At 37.2% G+C, this 18,143-nt stretch overlaps 1 protein-coding gene across 2 annotated transcripts in view; it reads right to left on the bottom strand.

Annotated features, from left to right (window-relative positions):
- LOC135153193 (serine/threonine-protein kinase Nek11-like) overlaps positions 1–14,831 on the bottom strand; it is a 29,053-nt gene extending 14,222 nt beyond the window's left edge. The window contains exons 1-6 of one of the 2 annotated variants that reach the window (XM_064095462.1): positions 14,450–14,831; positions 5,178–5,374; positions 4,279–4,444; positions 3,915–4,033; positions 3,005–3,196; positions 801–950 (exon numbers count right to left, since the gene is read on the bottom strand). In XM_064095462.1, the coding sequence (XP_063951532.1) occupies positions 801–950; positions 3,005–3,196; positions 3,915–4,033; positions 4,279–4,444; positions 5,178–5,341 (791 nt within the window). In that variant the 5' untranslated portion in view covers positions 5,342–5,374; positions 14,450–14,831. Of the gene's footprint in view, positions 1–800; positions 951–3,004; positions 3,197–3,914; positions 4,034–4,278; positions 4,445–5,177; positions 5,375–10,887; positions 10,954–14,449 lie in introns of those variants that run through there. The other variant, XM_064095463.1, reaches the window with a different exon arrangement.
- Positions 14,832–18,143: the final 3,312 nt, after the last annotated feature.

The raw sequence follows: 18,143 nt of genomic DNA, 5'->3' as shown, positions 1-18,143 counted from the left end.
AAAGAAATAACATCATATAGGAGCATGCTAGTAATCATTAATAATATAAAGCTTGGCCAACTTCTGTGCAATATTTCAGGTGCCATAGAAGTTGCATCTTTTTCAAATGCTGCAATATATTTGATCAAGAAACTTTGAAGAGTAATTTAATCTCTTCTCCTCCATAAATTAAAGCTAATATTTACGAGTTATTTCTGAAATGATCAACAGCAAAAAAAGGATGAGAACTCTTTTATGTGTGTTTAGGAAATATTGCCACTAAGTCAACTGAAAGTGGCAATGCAACCAAATATTCTGAGAAACTAGGAACTGTTCATCATCATCATCATAAAGCTGTTGTGTGGTTAAATCCTCATTGTTGGCACATACCAGTATGAAAACTTGTTACATATTCAAGATGGCGTGCAAATTTTGTCATCAAAATGGTGAAATAGTACAATGACTTCATAATTTTTCATTGGCGTTTAATGAATTTTCAATATTCTGCTGATTTAATTCTATTCCTGATTCTACACCAATTCTACACCAATGTGTTCGCTCAGTTGGTAGAGCATCTGTCTCACAACCGGGAGGTCGGGGGTTCAAACCCCGGCCGCGTCAGACCAAAAGAAGTTAAAAGATGGGAGTTGCTGCTACCCTGTTTGGCGTTCAACGATTTAAGGGATAGAGACTCGTCGATCTGGCGCTGCACAGCAGCTTCAGGGCCCACGATCAATTGGGCAAAGCAAATTTTCTGAGTATTTTATTTCATTTCTATTTCGAACAATAAAATATTGATTTTCATCATTTCATATACTTACACATTGAGTATTTCTTGGATGTTCTTATCATATTTGTTAGGAATTTCAGGGGTTTTCCCTTCTACAATCTTGTACATTACACCCATCAAAGATTGTCCTTCAAAGGCATGTTGTAAGGCACACAGTTCATACAAAATACATGCTATTGACCTGTAATACACAAAAGATAAATCACATGCAATGCAAAAAGTTACCTTCTGCCTACAAAATAAAATATGGGAAAACACATATCATGTAAATTACAGTAGCATTGAAATTAAGAATAAAAACTTATATCTCTGCTTCTGAATTAGATACAGAGCAAAAACCAGACCCAGAATATAAATTGAGCCCATTTCATAAACTTGTTATAATAACAAATTTTCAATAACAGTTAAATGCTACTGAAATCATTAGCTAATGGTAAATTTATTACAGAAATTAACAAGTGTTTATGAAATGGGACACTGGTGCATTGTGATGCCACTGTAGTACCCAAGTCCTGTCGCGACTCTTGTGAGTGAAGTAAAAAGACAAAATCCTGGTCATCATATTAATCACCGAGAGAATGATTGTACATGGAGATCAGTCACAGAACAAGATGATTAATGACCAAGTCCACAGGAACATCCTGCAGTGATGCTTAAAGGACAAGTCCACCCCAACAAAAAGTTGATTCGAATAAAAAGAGAAAAATCCAACAAGCATAACACTGAAAATTTCATCAAAATCGGATGTAAAATAAGAAAGTTATGACATTTTAAAGTTTAGCTTGATTTCACAAAACAGTTATATGCACATCCTGGCTGGTATGCAAATGAGGAGACTATGACGTCATCCACTCACTATTTCTTTTGTATTTTATTATATGAATTATGAAATATTCTAAGTTTCTCCTAATTGTCAAGTGATACAACGATTAATTCCTCCCTGAACATGTGGAATTAGCATTGTTTAATACTATATGGTTCAGTCAAGTTGGTCCTTATTGTCATATAGATAAAAAAATGAAATATTGTATAATTCAAACAATAAAAACAAAAGAAATAGTGAGTGATGGACATCATCGACTGACTCACCCAGTTGTGCATATCACTGTTTTGTGAAAAATAAGCGAAACTTTAAAATGTCGTAACTTTCTTATTTTACATCCGATTTTGATGAAATTTTCAGCACTATGCTAGTTTGATTTTTCTCCATTTATTCAAGTCAGCATTTTCCTGGGGTGGACTTGACCTTTAAAGGACAAGTCCACCCCAACAAAAAGTTGATTTGAATAAAAAGATAAAAATCCAACAAGCAAAACACTGAAAATTTCATCAAAATCGGATGTAAAATAAGAAAGTTATGACATTTTAAAGTTTCGCTTAATTTCACAAAACAGTTATATGCACATCCTGGCTGGTATGCAAATGAGGAGACTGATGATGTCATCCACTCACTATTTCTTTTGTATTTTATTATTTGAAATATGAAATATTCTCATTTTCTCCTAATTGTCGAGTGATACAACGATTGATTCCTCCCTGAACATGTGGAATTCGCATTGTTTAATACTATATGGTTCAGTCAAGTTGGTCTTTATTGTCAAATCTATAAAAAATGAAATATTGTATAATTCAAACAATAAAAAACAAAAGAAATAGTGAGTGAGTGACATCATCGACTCTCTCATTTGGATGTAACTGGCTCGTTCATATAACTATTTTGTTAAAAATAAGCAAAACTTTGAAATGTCATAACTTTCTTATTTTACATCCGATTTTGATGAAATTTTCAGCACTATGCTAGGTTAATTTTTCTCTATTTATTCAAGTCAGCATTTTCCTGGGGTGGACTTGACCTTTAAAAGGATTACGACAAAACAAGGTAGCTGATTGACAATGGCAACGGCACTATCCGCAATACCACCGGTATTTGGCAATTCCTGTACGAGGAAAAGATTACCACACTAAAACCACCTCCATTCACTTTTCTCTGTGAAATGCACACATTCCATAACTGCTTTCTTCCAGAGAGTGTGTCATCGTCATCTTTCATCTGACAATTTGACAAATTTCCTTTTCTTTTTATTGACTGAGCAACAATTAGGTTTACTGTCAGATAATAACACCTTTTCAATACTACATATTTCATGGTATGTACCCATGAAAGAATATGGTATTTTTAAGTTCCCTGACTTTCAAGAAACTCCTTGGCCCATAGGAACTGTGATGTATCCTTACCAGACGTCTGATTTGCTGTTGTATCCTTCATGTTTGAGAACCTCTGGGCTCATGTAATACGGTGTCCCAGTGAACGTGCTAGCCATGTCAGTCGTTCCCATCAACACTCTGGAGATACCAAAGTCACCAATCTTGATCATGTTCTTCTTGAGAAAGATGTTCCTGGTCTTCAGATCACGATGCAACACTCTCCTGCAGGAAGAAAGACAAGGTTCGTTAAAGGGAAATCTAGCCTTGGTAAAATAAAATGATTTATGCGCAATCAGGAGAAAAGAAGTTTGAAAGTTTGAAAGAAATTGGATAAGGAATAAGAAACCTTATGATTATTTAAAAAATGAAATCACTAAGACTATATAAATCTCAAATTTGGCAATCTGGTGAGTAGAGTAGATTGTGAAATGAGGTTGGGACAACTATTCACATGTATCATCTTCTAATTGTCAGGAATTAGCGTTTTTGCCGAAGCACTCTTACCCTTGTAAATATGATAATGATAAAAATATAGACAACAGATTTATAGACATCTTAATGGAAGAAAATATCATTCTATGTCAAAATTTTGTAAAAGATGACATTAGAGTCATATTTATCTGTACCCTAACCTGATAAATTACCTGAGGAGCAAATTTGAAATTCTCAAAGGTACAGTGATATCAAGTTTGTACAATTCAAAACTTATATCTTTTGAGGATATGATTTTGTTCACAACCTGTTTCGCTGATTTGTCTTTTTCCTCTTGAAAAAACTTTTTTATTTTGGTTGAATTCCACACAATTTTTTCATTCAACTGTATTTTCAGGGGAAATGGTTTCTTATATAACTGTATCTCAAGCAAATGGTGGAAAGAGGCTAACTGTTGTTAGCATAACTTAAAACAAACCAAAGAAAGAACTAAGAGAGATCCTTGTACCTTTTATGCATGTGCTGCACTGCTAGAGAGAGCTGAACAAACCAGTCCATAATCACATTCTGATCAAATTTCTTCCCAGCTTTCTTCCATGCAGTGATCTTATCATCCAAGTCGCCTCCCTAAATAATAAAGAAATTAACACATATTTTGCAAGTAAAATTCATAAATGTATTAGAAATTATGATATTTTCAAAATCAGTGGACAGGGGTACAATTTAAGATATAGGTCAAAGATATTTTTGACAAACTATTTACATCATTTATCTAAATACATCTGTTTTAACTGCCTGTGTGCTGTATTTTAGAAAAAAATGGGACAAATCCTCACCACTTCAATGTCAAAGAATTAAAACCGAACTCTCACCTCACAGTATTCAGTGATGATACAGAAGAACTCTCCGTCGAGGAAGCTATCATAGAATTTGACAATGTTAGGATGCTGTAGCTTAGAGAGGAGTTTGGCTTCATGCATGGCATCTACCGTTTCGTCAGGGGCCAAGTCTCCACAGGAAATCTCTTTTAATACTTTCCTAGAGATACAATGGAAAAACGGTGGCACCGATTTTATCAAGTTTATGAATTATGAAGATTCCATTACAAATTACTCTCAACCAATCAGATTGCACCATTTCTGTAGCGTGTAAAACTGATCATTGGAAAAAAATAATCATAATAACGGAGCCAGGAGCCCTATTTCACAATGAATTACAATTAAGTTAACTACCCTTACAGCAACTACAATGGAAACCTTGTTATTCATTCAGTGATTTCAATGAATTCACAACATTCAACTCAATACAAGAGAAAATCAGAATAAAAAACAGACATGAAACAGACATCAATTTTTGGTTAATATATCCATCCTCTTGATGGTTCTGAAGGTTTCCATGGCGAAGAAGAAGATGTGTAGTGGTTTTCACGGTAAAACATGTATCTATCTTGGGTAATTGAAACATATCATAACAACTCCAAGAGTGCAAAACCTGGCTGCAATGGTCCTCCTTCCCGACCGAGGTTTGCACTCTGAGAAACGGTTACAGTCACTTTCAATTGAAAAAAACTGCGATGAATAGAGTGACAAAGAATAAAGAATAAGGGATGGTAATTCAGGTTACAATTGTACCTTTTTAATGATATCAATACTAATAGCAAGAAGTTTTGGGATTTTTTTAGGACATGAGGATAACAAATTTTGTAGAAGCACATAGACCAAGCCACAAGTGTACAGGCATTTATCATGCCAGACAAATAATATTCACTTACCACTGTTCTTCGCCTTTATCAGGATTTGCCTTCATGTCAAACACTAGAAATGCTGTCCCAAAGTTCCCACTACCGAGTTTCTTCTCTACGCGGTAGCGATTGGCAAGGACTCGATGGTCACTCTTATCCTCCTTTGGTTTTTTAACCCCTCTTGATGGTGGCATGATGATGGCTGGTCAGTGCTGGTCAACCATTACCTATGGGTCAATAAAAGTTTGTATTAGTGTAATGAAACAGATACAGATGCTAGGCCTGTCCAATGCACACTACTTTATGTGTTTCTATTATTTCATTGTAATAAAATATGATTGCATACAAAGTTTTAAACACAAGATGTGTAAGATAGAGCTTACAAGAACTTTGTCTAAACAAGTAAGTAGCAAGAGCCAACATACTCTTGATAAGCATCTGTGGCTTTTGGCAATTCCTCCATATTCAGGTTCACATATGTTTTATTTCTTTGGTTGCTGTTCTTTATATTTTTGTGGTTTTTGATAATGTTAATTTTTGTATTTTTGTCATTTTTAATCAACTCTTGTTTATACTATTTGTTCAATTTGAATATAGAAATAAATGAATTGAAATTTTTTTTTTGGGGGGGTCTATCACAGGCGATCAGAACATCTGTCACATTTACATTGCAAGGTAGGTCGCGCAGAGTGGATATGCTGGAGGAATACACCAGGGGATTTCTTTGACGTGCTTTAGCAATACATGTATGGCGTGGTGCTCTAAGTCAAGCCTACTGTGCCGCTTGCCTGCACATACGCGCTGTGCAATTCAAAGGAGACACTCAATGACCACAAACTTAAAACAGCACTGACACAAAAATTATTGAATACAAGTTTACTTCTCAAAATCTAATGCCATTTTAGGTCAACAAGTGGAGTACCTCTAGTGCCTCTGGCAGTCTCGCCTGCATTACGCGATTCAATATAGCAGCAGTGCTGATTCTGAAAACGCAAATACTGTAGAACAATCATTTACAAAAAACACCATTCATATGATGATAAAGTACTATGTTCATTGACCTTAAATGACATTTGACCTTGATCTTGTGCAAGACAATCAGTGGTACATGTACTTGATTACCCTTGAGTCCACATTTCATGAACTAAATCCTTAAACTTTTAAAGATATGATGGCAATTCAACAAATACCCCCAACACGGCCAAAGATCATTGACTTTGGTCATGTGACCTGAAACTCACGCAGGATGTTCACTGATGTATGATTACTCTTATGTCCAAGTTTAATGAACTAGATCCATCAACTTTTAAAGTTATGATGACAATTCCACAAAAAACCCAACATTACACAAATTCATTGATCCTAAATGACCTTTGACCTTGTTCATGTGACCTGACACTTGTACAGGATAATCAGGGATATTTGATTGCTCTCTTATAAGTTTCATAGTCTAGATCCATAAAATTTCAAAGTTATGATGACAATTCCACAAACACCCCCAAAACATGGCCAAAGTTAATTGACCCTATTAAAATGACCTCTGACCTTGGTCATGTGGCCTGAAACTCAGGCAGGATGTTACTTGATTACCCTTATGTCCAAGTTTCATTAACTAGGTCCACATACTTTCTAAGTTATGACAACATTTTAAAAACTTAACCTTGGTTAAGATTTCAATATTGATTCCCCCAACATGGTCTAAGTTCATTGACCCTAAATGACCTTTGACCTTAGTCATGTGACCTGAAACTCAGGCAAGATGTTCAGTAATACTTGATTACCCTTATGTCCAGGTTTCATGAACTAGGTCCATATACTTTCTAAGTTATGATGACATTTCAAAAACTTAACCTTGGTTAAATTTTCAATGTTGATGACGTCGCCACCGCCGCCGTCTGAAAAGCCATGCCTGTAGTCTCGCTCTGCTATGCACGTGAGACAAAAATGGGATGCCAATTTTGTCCAAAAATGTCCTTATCCTAATTCATGGCCAGACTTAATTAATGTCTTAAATATAAGAACACTTGTATACCGTAGTCCAGTAAAAAATTTAGGGAAAGCATCGCGATATGCGTGCTGGCGAAAAACAAAGAAACAAGATGGCGACGTAAACATCGTGGCACGTTTTCCCCATCTTTTTATAATATTTTTCTCGTTATTTTAATGAATTCTTGTTTAAAAATGAAATCAACATCGTAGAAATGTCAGAAATGAAGTTGAATCCCATTTACATGATTTAGGGCTAGAAATCTCGGGGGCGAAAGTTTCAGTTTTTTGCGGTACACGCACATGAATGGGATGCAATCCCTGGCTCCGTGGAGAGTAAGCACACGTTAGTGAATGATTTTTACTCTCTAGGTCTAGGAGCCTCCTGGCTACCTACACAAACATCACTTGAGGTAGGCTAGAGTGTTCAGTGGTATATTGCCGAGTCTGCTGAATGTGCCGCACACTGGCGCCCGGCAGCACCTCGGAGCAATTTTCTACTCTAACATTACACTCTCACTTTAACGAACGTTAGATATTAGCTGTCGAAAACAGGAAATCACACATCACATTTTTCTCTCATTTTGAATTTGATTTGAAATTAAATTTGAAGAAAAACATACTGAGTGTCAGTGTCACTGACTGACACTCAGTGTCATGTCACCAGTCTACAGTACACGTACGTGCAGTCGCCGCTGGCTAAAGTCAGCTTAATGGACGACGCCATACTGCTAGATTTGGCCCGCGCGGCCGCGCCCTCACCGGCTAACGCTCGAACGCCATTCATCCATACACTAATTCCTCTTGATTACCGTTGATAAAAACCTCGTCCAAATCTTTTCCAGAATTCCTATGAATTAGCGATGGATGTTTTTCCGTTAATCAAACATCCTTTATTATACCAATATTTATAACATTTTTATTTTAATCACAATTTCAGTCCGAACGCGGGTCTGTTTTTGTGAACCCACGTTGTTTGTGCATGCCCACGTATGGCCTTACGCGTATTGAAAGGAATGATGTTGGGTCGAAAAACAGAATTGTTGTTATTGTTTGTTCCGTGTTTGTTGGGGATGAAACTATGATGGCGACCAGTCACGTTTGACTGTACCGCCAGATAGTTAAGATTAATTAATTAAGGTCAAGGTGAGATAAAAGAAATGAGCAAGGGGCTTTGTGGTGGGGGGGGGAGGGAGAGAGAGAGAGAGGCGGGGAGTTACGAGGGCGAGTGGGGGGGGGAGTTAAGAGGGCCGAGTGGGGATACAGTTTCATCATGCAGTACAGGGCGTCGATGAACACCTTAATTTTTTTCTCCAAAATATGGAAAGTGACAGAATAATCAGAAAAAGGTTGATTGGTTCTGATTTTGAAAAAAAAAAACAATTCAAACAGAATTAATCAAGATTGCTGTTATTCTTCATGGTTGTAGAATTTAATTAAGTTTTTCTGATAAGTTCTTTCAAACAACTCAAATTTTGATTAATCGTATTTGATTTATTTCACTCTTTTCTTTCGCCCCGTTTTTTTTTTCTTCCAAAAAATCAGGGAGCTGAAAAAGATGAGAGCTAGAACCTAAAGATATGGGGTAGCTATGACGTTGGAGAGGGCGCAGCCCCATGCACTTGCAGATCCAGATCGATTTTCATAGGGGACACTTAGAGTAGCCCCTATTTCTTCAATATTTTTTTACAAGCAAAAAAAAAGTCAATGAAGACATCATGCCACCGACAGCTGCCTCGTAAAAGGGGGGCAGTCGATTATTTTGAGCATTTTTTTCATTTTGTCCTCAATAGGGGAGCTAGGGGGGGTCAATTAATTCTATATACACTTCTATTGTCTTTATATATGGGGGGGGGGGTCTGCTATTGAGCATGTTTTTAAAAGGGCTTAATATAACAGAAATTGTATGATTTTAACACAATAAAATGTATCATGGAGGTTAATACTAAATTGATACATAATTAATGATAATTGTTTTAATTGAAAATGAAAATAACAAAGGCACCCATAGATCTTAACATATCATAAATACAGACCTAAACCTGTATTGGAAGTTGAACAGGCATAAAGTATGTTTAGCTGTAGCTGATGCTTTGATCCCGCAACCAAATAATGTTAGCATAAAGACTAAAGTAGCTGTTATATCAGTGGCGTAACGAGCGAAAAAAATTGAGGGTTACCAATACCAGTATACGATATGGCATATCGGGCAAAATTTATAAAAGTATATAGTTGCAAGCAAGCGACATGAGCATAATTTTGACGTTTTTGTTACAAAAATCCAATTAAACAATTTCGCAAGATTCTCTTTCCTTTTCCTTTTTTTTTTCTTGTTCGTGAATTGGGGGCATGCAAGACCCCCCCCCCCCCTCCACCCCCCTAACAGCACCACTCTTTGTTATGTCACTGTCTAAAATTGGATTTCAACTTTGAGAATTTGAATTTCTAATCCAAAGGGATAAGACAAAAATATTTGCAGATTACTTATTTCAAAGTATTTTTACCTAACTCCCCAACTCTGCTCTAGCTGCACTGCACGTTGCCCAACGGCCTTCCACCAATGGGCCAGGCCGACTCGCCCCGTGAGCAAGTGACCGCGTTCGCGTAAGTTCACCCGAAGCCACGACTAAATTCTGACCATAAACATCACCTAACTAATCACTCTCTGACAATATTTCAAAGTATCTTTTATGACAGTCGATCCTTTGGGCCATTAAACGATAATATTTCCAATGTTATCATGACAAACAATTTTAATGAGATAGTGGCATTGTAGAAAAAACAAATTTATAAGCACGAAATGGCACCAGATATATCATCAAACATACAGCGCAGCGTTCGGGACTGGTGAGTGGTACGGCTCGCTTGGAGTTTTCGCCCCGACGAATTCGGCAAAAATGTTACCATTGCGCCGTGCGAATGTTCAATCTATGGCTCTCAATCAGAGACTTGAATGTCTCTTTTCGCATTATCGAAAATGTATCATAGACTTTGTTTGGTTTGTTTACAAGTAAGTTGCATATCCGTCGTGATAATTAGGAAAATCCACAATGTCTTCTTCTAATTCTGTAAAAATTACGTCTTCAATGTACCTGTGTCAGAAAATTGCCGAAAATCGTAAAAACTTGCCTAAAATTTCTCTTTTTGAAAGTTCATCCATGGTCTGGAAAAAAATGTTATAACTTATGTAGACATATACCGTGAACAAATGCATCCTCGATCACTAAAATGAAGTATTTGCTAAGATTTTTTATCTCAGGCCGCGTTACCATGGGAACTTGGAAAAATCCTTATTTTTTAAGAATAAAATTCTGGTTTTAAAGGTCATTTTAGAGACATAAAACTTACCCTATTTTGAAGTATTGGGTTTAAATTTCACATAAAACTGAATTATCTATGTTTATACTTTCGTATATATGAATATTCATATTTCTTGTAGAATCTTAGTTTTTGATTGGTCAATGGTTCAGTCACGGCTAATGACTGAGTGTAAAAAAATCTGAAAATGCGCATTTTATCGGCAACCAACAAGCAAGATGGCGGAACACATTAAGTTGGCGCTATGCACGTACGTGAGTACATCTACCATAAAAGAACAATATCAACTGAAAATGCAGTAGACTTCTGAAGAAATTCATGTTTCACTTGAACTTAGATTAAAGCTTAACTTCAACAACAGGGGCCCGTTTCTCAACACCGTCATAAGTCTAAATTCTTGACTAAATCGGAGATAGTGAGCTACTTGTCCGCTAACCGTTTCACGAAGACCTCTCTGCCAAGATCGGGTACAACAACCTCACTAAATATTTATGACACCTCTGAACTTGTCATAACTTCTTTCTTAATGACGTAGAGGCATCACGCGGGTAGACTATGACATGCAAAAGTACCTAAAATTTGAAAATTATAATCTTACGTAATCAATCATAGAGGTTGAAATTACATCACAAAACAAGTGGGATAATGCATTCAATGATAATTGTAATACAAAGAAACTATAACTGTTGGTAAAACGCCAGAAAACCATTCATTTTGAAATAGTAAAATAACTTAATCCATAAAGATTCTACGTCAGGCCATCCATAACTGGACTCGGTATTTGTCGTTTTCAGACCGCTATTAACATTTGGATAAATTATATCTCTAATTTATGCACATAATTTGTCAAGTCGTATGTTTCGGTATCAAAGATTTAAAAAGTTTATGTTAAACTATATTTTGATGATGTTTGGAGTCATAAAAGAGTAAGACTGTATGATTATCATTTTACAAAGAAAACCGTTATGGTTTACTTTTGTAAACTATTGAAATTGGATATCCCGAGGGTACCCATCTCGACGTCCAAATGTTATTTTTTAGTCATGAAATGAATTATTCATAATTCAATTTTCTCAGCAATTGAATGCTCCTGTCTTCATAGTGTAACAGTAAATTTTGCTGGGTTTATTTATTTAGTCTGTACTCTTACATTTGGCTTTCCATACTTCATTGTTTACATTCAACTTGTTTATTTCCATTCCAACTCATCTCATCATTCTTTCCATCCTCACAATCCACATACATTGTCATGATCTCATCTTTCATTCCATCTCCACAATACATCTCACATTTTTTAACACAGGTTCATTGCATTTCATTCTTTCATTCAGTTTCCCCTCAGTCATGCTTCCTGGTTTTCCATTAGCTTTCCACTCCACATGGTCTTATTGTTTAATTCTCATTAGGATTCAGTTTAACTCATGATCACCCCTCTCTATTCTCTGATTGGTTCTTATTTTTAAATAGGGTTAGTTCATTTTATAGATCATACCATTTTCCTTGTATTTGATTGGTTGATTTCTATGATTATCAAATGTGGGTACATTGGCAGAACTTCCCAGAAGATTAGATTGGAAAGTAAAGTCAGTGCTGATCTGGACTTCATCGTGTTAAGTTCTAATTTATTCTGTGTTCACCCTATCTTCAATTTAATAATTTTAGTTTATTTAAAGTAAGGAGAGCTTTGGAGATTGAATTTACAGGAGAGCATAGGAGACTTAAGTGCAAGAGTTCATGATTTTGGAGTGTACAAACGGTCATGTTACAATAGTATAAGTATATATGATGCATAATTTACCTGTGCTATTATTTTGAAAATATGTATTTCCCAATTCATCACAGTATTTGCAATTTTGTCATAATTTTTCTTTTCGAAAATTATGCTATTTTGTGCCTAAGGCTACGTCTCGTCTGCTCTTTTATTTACCAATGGAATCGATATCAAGGTATTCTAGTTAGGAAGCCTTTCGTGAAACGGGTTTAGTAAGATTGGAACTAACTCCGTGGTTGGTGGATAAAGATAACTTGTCTTAGACCAAAAGCTTCGGTCTCTGTTAAATTGGTTGTTTCGCTGAACTCTGTTGGCTCTACTCACCAAATACAGAGACCAAAATTCTAACTCGATCTGTACAGGGACTCATTGGCCATATGTTTATGTATTAAGTTCGGATAAACCAAGGAAGTGGGAGTTGCGCGATAGCCGAGGTAAATCACTGTTTTTGTCATTTTAAGTTCATTTTTTCCCGTTTTGGTGCATTTCAGGCAAAATCGGAATAATCTATATTTTGGTCCAGTTCTTTTTATATATTTTTATGAAATAAAGACAAAAATCGATGAGCCCCGTCGGGGGGATTTTGCATTGTTAATCCCCTAATGGATGGCAGCTGCACGATCGCGAGCCGTCTGTGTACAAGGATAAATTTTTAAAAAATTAAAAATGTTAAAAAACTCCTCGAAACAAGACAGCTGCCAGCTGTCTAAACTTGTCCATGTGTTGAGAAACAGACCCCTGGCAGACAGTGCGCAGACGTATAGAAAGTTCCCCCAAGTCTGCGCAGTCCCCCTTGTCTGTGCACACGCGGCGTATAGATCTGCGCGATTCTAGTATAATAAAAAGAAGATACACAACGAACAGACTTTTACACATGCAATACACAGACAGATATTCGTTTAAAAATCTGACTCAAAATGGTGGAAAAATAATGAATTTTGGGCATTTCATGCGACGGCCTTAAAATGCAGCCTTTCTCATAAAGAATCCCCGATTTGTGTGCAAAGTGAATGGGTGTGCAGACATGGGGTACGGTATAGTGAGACCACCACATATCGACCACCTCTTTTCTTCTTCTTTTTCCGTTGAGTACAGTCCTCTTTACAGAGTATAGTCGTACTTGCTCGTCTCATCTTGTCTTTTGAAACCGACCACCTTGCGCGCATTAAAATTATTGCGTATTATAAACGATACGCGCGGGTGAGTAGGCACAGTGTCCATAGGAACGGTAAGAATCGATTTTACGAGAGAAAAAGAAGGGGAAAAGGTAAAAATTTAGTAGAATTTATCAAAATTGTTTTGACGAGACCCGAACCCGCCCCTTTTCCGATAGGAAACGGCTTTAGAAGTAGAACAAATATCCATCGTCAATGGTCGAATCATGTGCCTGAGATCGCAGTAGAAGTAGTGAGACGATCATTTAGCATGTTGACATCATAGACATAGAACTGATTTGGAAGAGTCAAAATATTTCACCACCGCGACAAGAATCGGCCGTAAAGTTAGTGTATCGCGGGTGGTCGGTTTCAAAAGAAGGGTGCAAATGAGCAAATGTAAAACCGTCGTGTTCGTTGTTCGCCGATATATACGCGAATTGAATCGGAGTCGCCGACCGAAACATGGGAATCTGATCTGCTCAATTTTCTGCACAAATGAGACGAAAACTAGGTAAAACTGATAAATATTTTTGCAGATATGAATTATGATGCTTAGAAAATTAGGTGGTCGATAAGGGTTAGTTCCAACCATACCATGTTTTTTCAATCTGAAAATGACTGCCTGAGGTTTTCCCAAGGCAAGCCAGCCCAAGGCCAAGGGCAAGGCCTAGGCCCTAGCAAGGGCAAGGCCAAGGGCAAGGGACATGAAAATCCTAAATAAGGGTTAAGGCTATATTTCTTTAAACAAGAGTTATTTGGTACACTTACTCATAATGATATGAGGAAATTATTATCTGAAATATTTTGTGAAATAAAATGAAAATCATGTTAAATCCTAACTCAAATTGTTAGGTGCGGAGACTTGGTGGGGAACAACCATCATACGTTTACAGGCACTATCAAGGAATCGTGTTATCATGTATTCAATTGCGTGCATAAAAAATTGCACAGACCTCCTATGACTATTGCTGAGTGAATGGGCTGAACAACACAGCAAGGCAAGGGCGCCCAGTACACGGATGACGAAGAAATTAGAAGGTAACGTGAGGCTTAACTAGTTAGATCTTTACCTAGAATAATGTCGAAATCGTTTCTGCAAATGGAGGACTTCTTAGTTCTGTAATCAATCCTCTCAGCAACTAGACATCAAGTAGGCCTACAACAATTCTTCAGTCAATGTTGGCTGTCGTGTGGCCGGCTGTGGGCTGCCATGTTTACAAAACCAATTACGTTACCAGCAGCGCTAGCTAGTGGTACGGTACCGTATCCCATGCACGCGGGGCGCGGCGCGGCCGACCAAGTACCACCGGCAGCTCGCAGACTAGACGTAGTGTTGTATTGTAGATTTCCTTGATCCTCTGATCTGGGTCTTTGACTTTGACACAGTTTGGAGATCGGCGCGGCGGCAAGCCGCAGAGAGTGTTACTGTTAGAGAATTTAGGTCCTTTCTAGACAAATGGTGCTGTCGCGTATAGACAGATGGTGCTGTCGACATTATAGCCTTTTATAGGTGAATTTTTAAGATGTATCGGTAAGTGGCTGTAGTCATGGTAGTAGTACTACTAGGATGGGGGATCGGGTGTCCGGACACTTTATATTTTTGAAGCCTTCTTTTTTGTCATTGGATTACACTACAAATACGAAATCAATAGTTGTAATCATCTTCTATTTTGTTCTCTATAATATATCCTGACATTTTGTACTAAAAATTGATAAAACTTTCCTTGTAAATTGTTCCAAATGACTTTCTAAAATTGATCGTCCGGACACACAACCTGTCCGGACACACAACAACTGGGTTAGACCAAAAGCTTCAGTCTCTGTATTTTGGTTGTTCCGCTGAACTGCGTTGGCTCCACTCACCATACATAATGGGGATTAAAGTAAAATGTCAGAAATTGTTGAATAAATCCCCAGAAACGACGGTTATTCCTGTCTACAACTGGGTATACTAGTAGGATGGGGGGTCGGGTGTCCGGACACTTTATATTTTTGAAGCCTTCTTTTTTTTTCTTTGGATTACACTAAAAATATGAATTCAATACTTGTAATCATCTTCTATTTTGTTCTTTATAATATTTCCTAATATTTTGTACAAAAAATTTATGAAACTTCGCTTTCAAATTTTTCCAAATGACTTTCTAATATTGATCGTCCGGACACACAACCTGTCCGGACACACAACAACTGGGTACTATACAGATAGTATTAATTCCACCCGGATAAGATCTCACGCGCGTAAAACATTTCCCAGGCCATGGCATAGACTCACTTAGACAGCTGGCAGCCGTCTGTTTCGAGGAGTTTTTTAACATTTTTTTATTTTTTAAATTTCTCTGTATTTGGTGAGTGAAGCCAACGGAGTTCAGCTGAACAACCAACATAACAGAGACCGAAGCTTTTGGTCTAAGACTCACTCACACGTATTGCGAGGTTAGTATTAGTATTAGTATACTGGCATATAGACCAAAAGCTTCAGTCTCTGTATTTTGGTTGTTCCGCTGAACTACGTTGGCTCCACTCACATGGGGATTACAGTAAAATGTCAGAAATTGTTGAATAAATCCCCAGAAACGACGGTTATTCCTGTCTAATACTGGCATAGACTAGTCTTTTTTAGACTTGTGTGTTAAAATGGCACTTTTGACAGTAGAGGCGCACGGCCAATATGGGAGACTCTCTCCAATAAGGGAGACAATCTCCCATATTGGATACTTGATTTAAAAAAGAACAAAAGAAACAACACCAACAAAAGTGTATTTTTTTTCCACCCAAAATTTTGTCTCGCTGAGGTCAGAAGCCCATTTGTTTTGTGTGTGGATGACAACCAAAATCCTTATCAAAACAAAAGTAGACGGTAAATTTTTAAAATTGACGGTGAGAAGGGGTAACTTTTCACGAGGAATCTGCTTATCAGTTTTTATTTGCCGCCAAGGTAATCCTTTTGCAGCAAATGTAAACAAAGGAAATTGGTCTCCCAAACTGGAGACTGTCTCTGAAATTGGATACCCGAATTCTTTACCAAAGTCTCTGATACTGGAGATTATCTCTCTCATGGGAGACAGTCTCCCATATTGGCCGTGCGCCTCTCCTGTTTGAAAAATTCATAAAAAATAAACGTGAAATTAGAGCCTTAGGCTTAGAGGGTCGAATGTTTACTACCATTGGATAGGATACATATCTGACCAGAGAAGGGTATCGTAGCCAGCCCATTTAAAATAAATCGCCATTTATTAAGATAACTATGATGGGATCAAATTTATCAACTGAAACAGTAAAATAGCCCTGGCCCCTAATTCTTCCGCCAGTCAAAAAATAGTTCCAAAGTCATTGATATATCATCCCAATTTGGGCTAACGAAGTTCAGTAGTTACCATTTCTAGAATCAGTGTTAGATTTTTAATTATATTCATACACTTGTCAATCAGCAATATAAAATTTAAAAAAATTTGAATGGGGGGGGGGGTCACTCTCCACATGGACTGCTACCCACCCGTGTCCGACAACCTCAGAAATGCACCCTAAACGGCGTAACTACTTTAACTAAATTTGCAACCCTAAATCAAATGGCGTAACCCATGAGAAAAGCCACCCTTAGTGGGCGTTAACCGGGAAAAGCCCCTAATTCGATACCCTAAAGTGGCGTAAACATATCAAAATTGATTAATTTGATACCATACTGATTACTGATGTTAAATTGATGTTATAATATACAACAGGTATAAATTCTCCAGCATTTTTTTTTATTGCAAGTAAGGCCAGCATAATTTACTCTCAATGACACCTCTCTTAGGCACTTTGAATAGCCTAAATTAATGAATACAAGTGAAAATTGTTGCTTGCCTTGACTGACTGATGCATCACTTACCATTCATTTAAGAAATTTCATCAAAACTTGACGAGTGGATACCATGCGCGACCAAAAAAACACGTAAAAAGGATGTCTTTTTCAAGATAAGGCACGTTACGTACGTAACGTAATAAGGGTGTCAAAAACACTAAAATTATGAAAAAAGGGTTTCTATTTTCGCTAGGAAAGCTACGTGTTTAGGGTCGAATTTGAGAGGGTGTAAAAAATTCAGACTAAAATGTTTTATAAAGGATGTACTTTTTGCCCCAAGAGGCAACACTACGTGTTTGGGGTACGATTTTGCATGAGATGTTGTCTGGGGCTGTACTAAACCCAATCAGGTAAAGGTAAAACTGACGACAGTGACATAACAATAAAAATATTGTACTTGTTTAGGGGGTAAATTTAGGGAATACTTGCCAAGATTATCGTTTTGTTTCCAATACTTGTTAAGGGTAGGGTTTCACACGCCAATACTTGTTAAGGGGTGCATTTTCAGAATATGGAAAATACATGTTTAGGGTGCTTTTCGAGACCCCATGGTCGCGCATGGTATCCACTCGTCAATGGAAGTACCCCCCCCCCCCCCCCCCGGTCTTACATTAAGTAGGTGATGTACACTAACACAAACCAATGATGAATCAGAATATAAAGAGGCCTAGACTCTATACATTGATCAGTCTACATACATTCCTATAGGCTTACATACACAGACAGGTCTACTAACTTTACTTGATATAGCCTTGCTAAGCCATCAGTCAGTCGGCAAGCCCCTGTGTTAATGAGCAAGATTTATCCAAGTCCTCTCGTGGCTGAATTCATGTCCCTACAAAATCTTGTGAATTGTGAGACTTTCTTTCTCAGAGAATTTAACCACTTCTTGAGTAATATTGATTATTTTTGTACCATGGGCA

The sequence above is a fragment of the Lytechinus pictus genome, chromosome 2, assembly GCF_037042905.1.
Source record: "Lytechinus pictus isolate F3 Inbred chromosome 2, Lp3.0, whole genome shotgun sequence".
Lineage (NCBI taxonomy): Eukaryota > Metazoa > Echinodermata > Echinoidea > Temnopleuroida > Toxopneustidae > Lytechinus > Lytechinus pictus.
The sequence above is the reverse complement of the archived record's forward strand: the minus strand, read 5'-3'. Positions and strand labels throughout refer to the sequence as shown.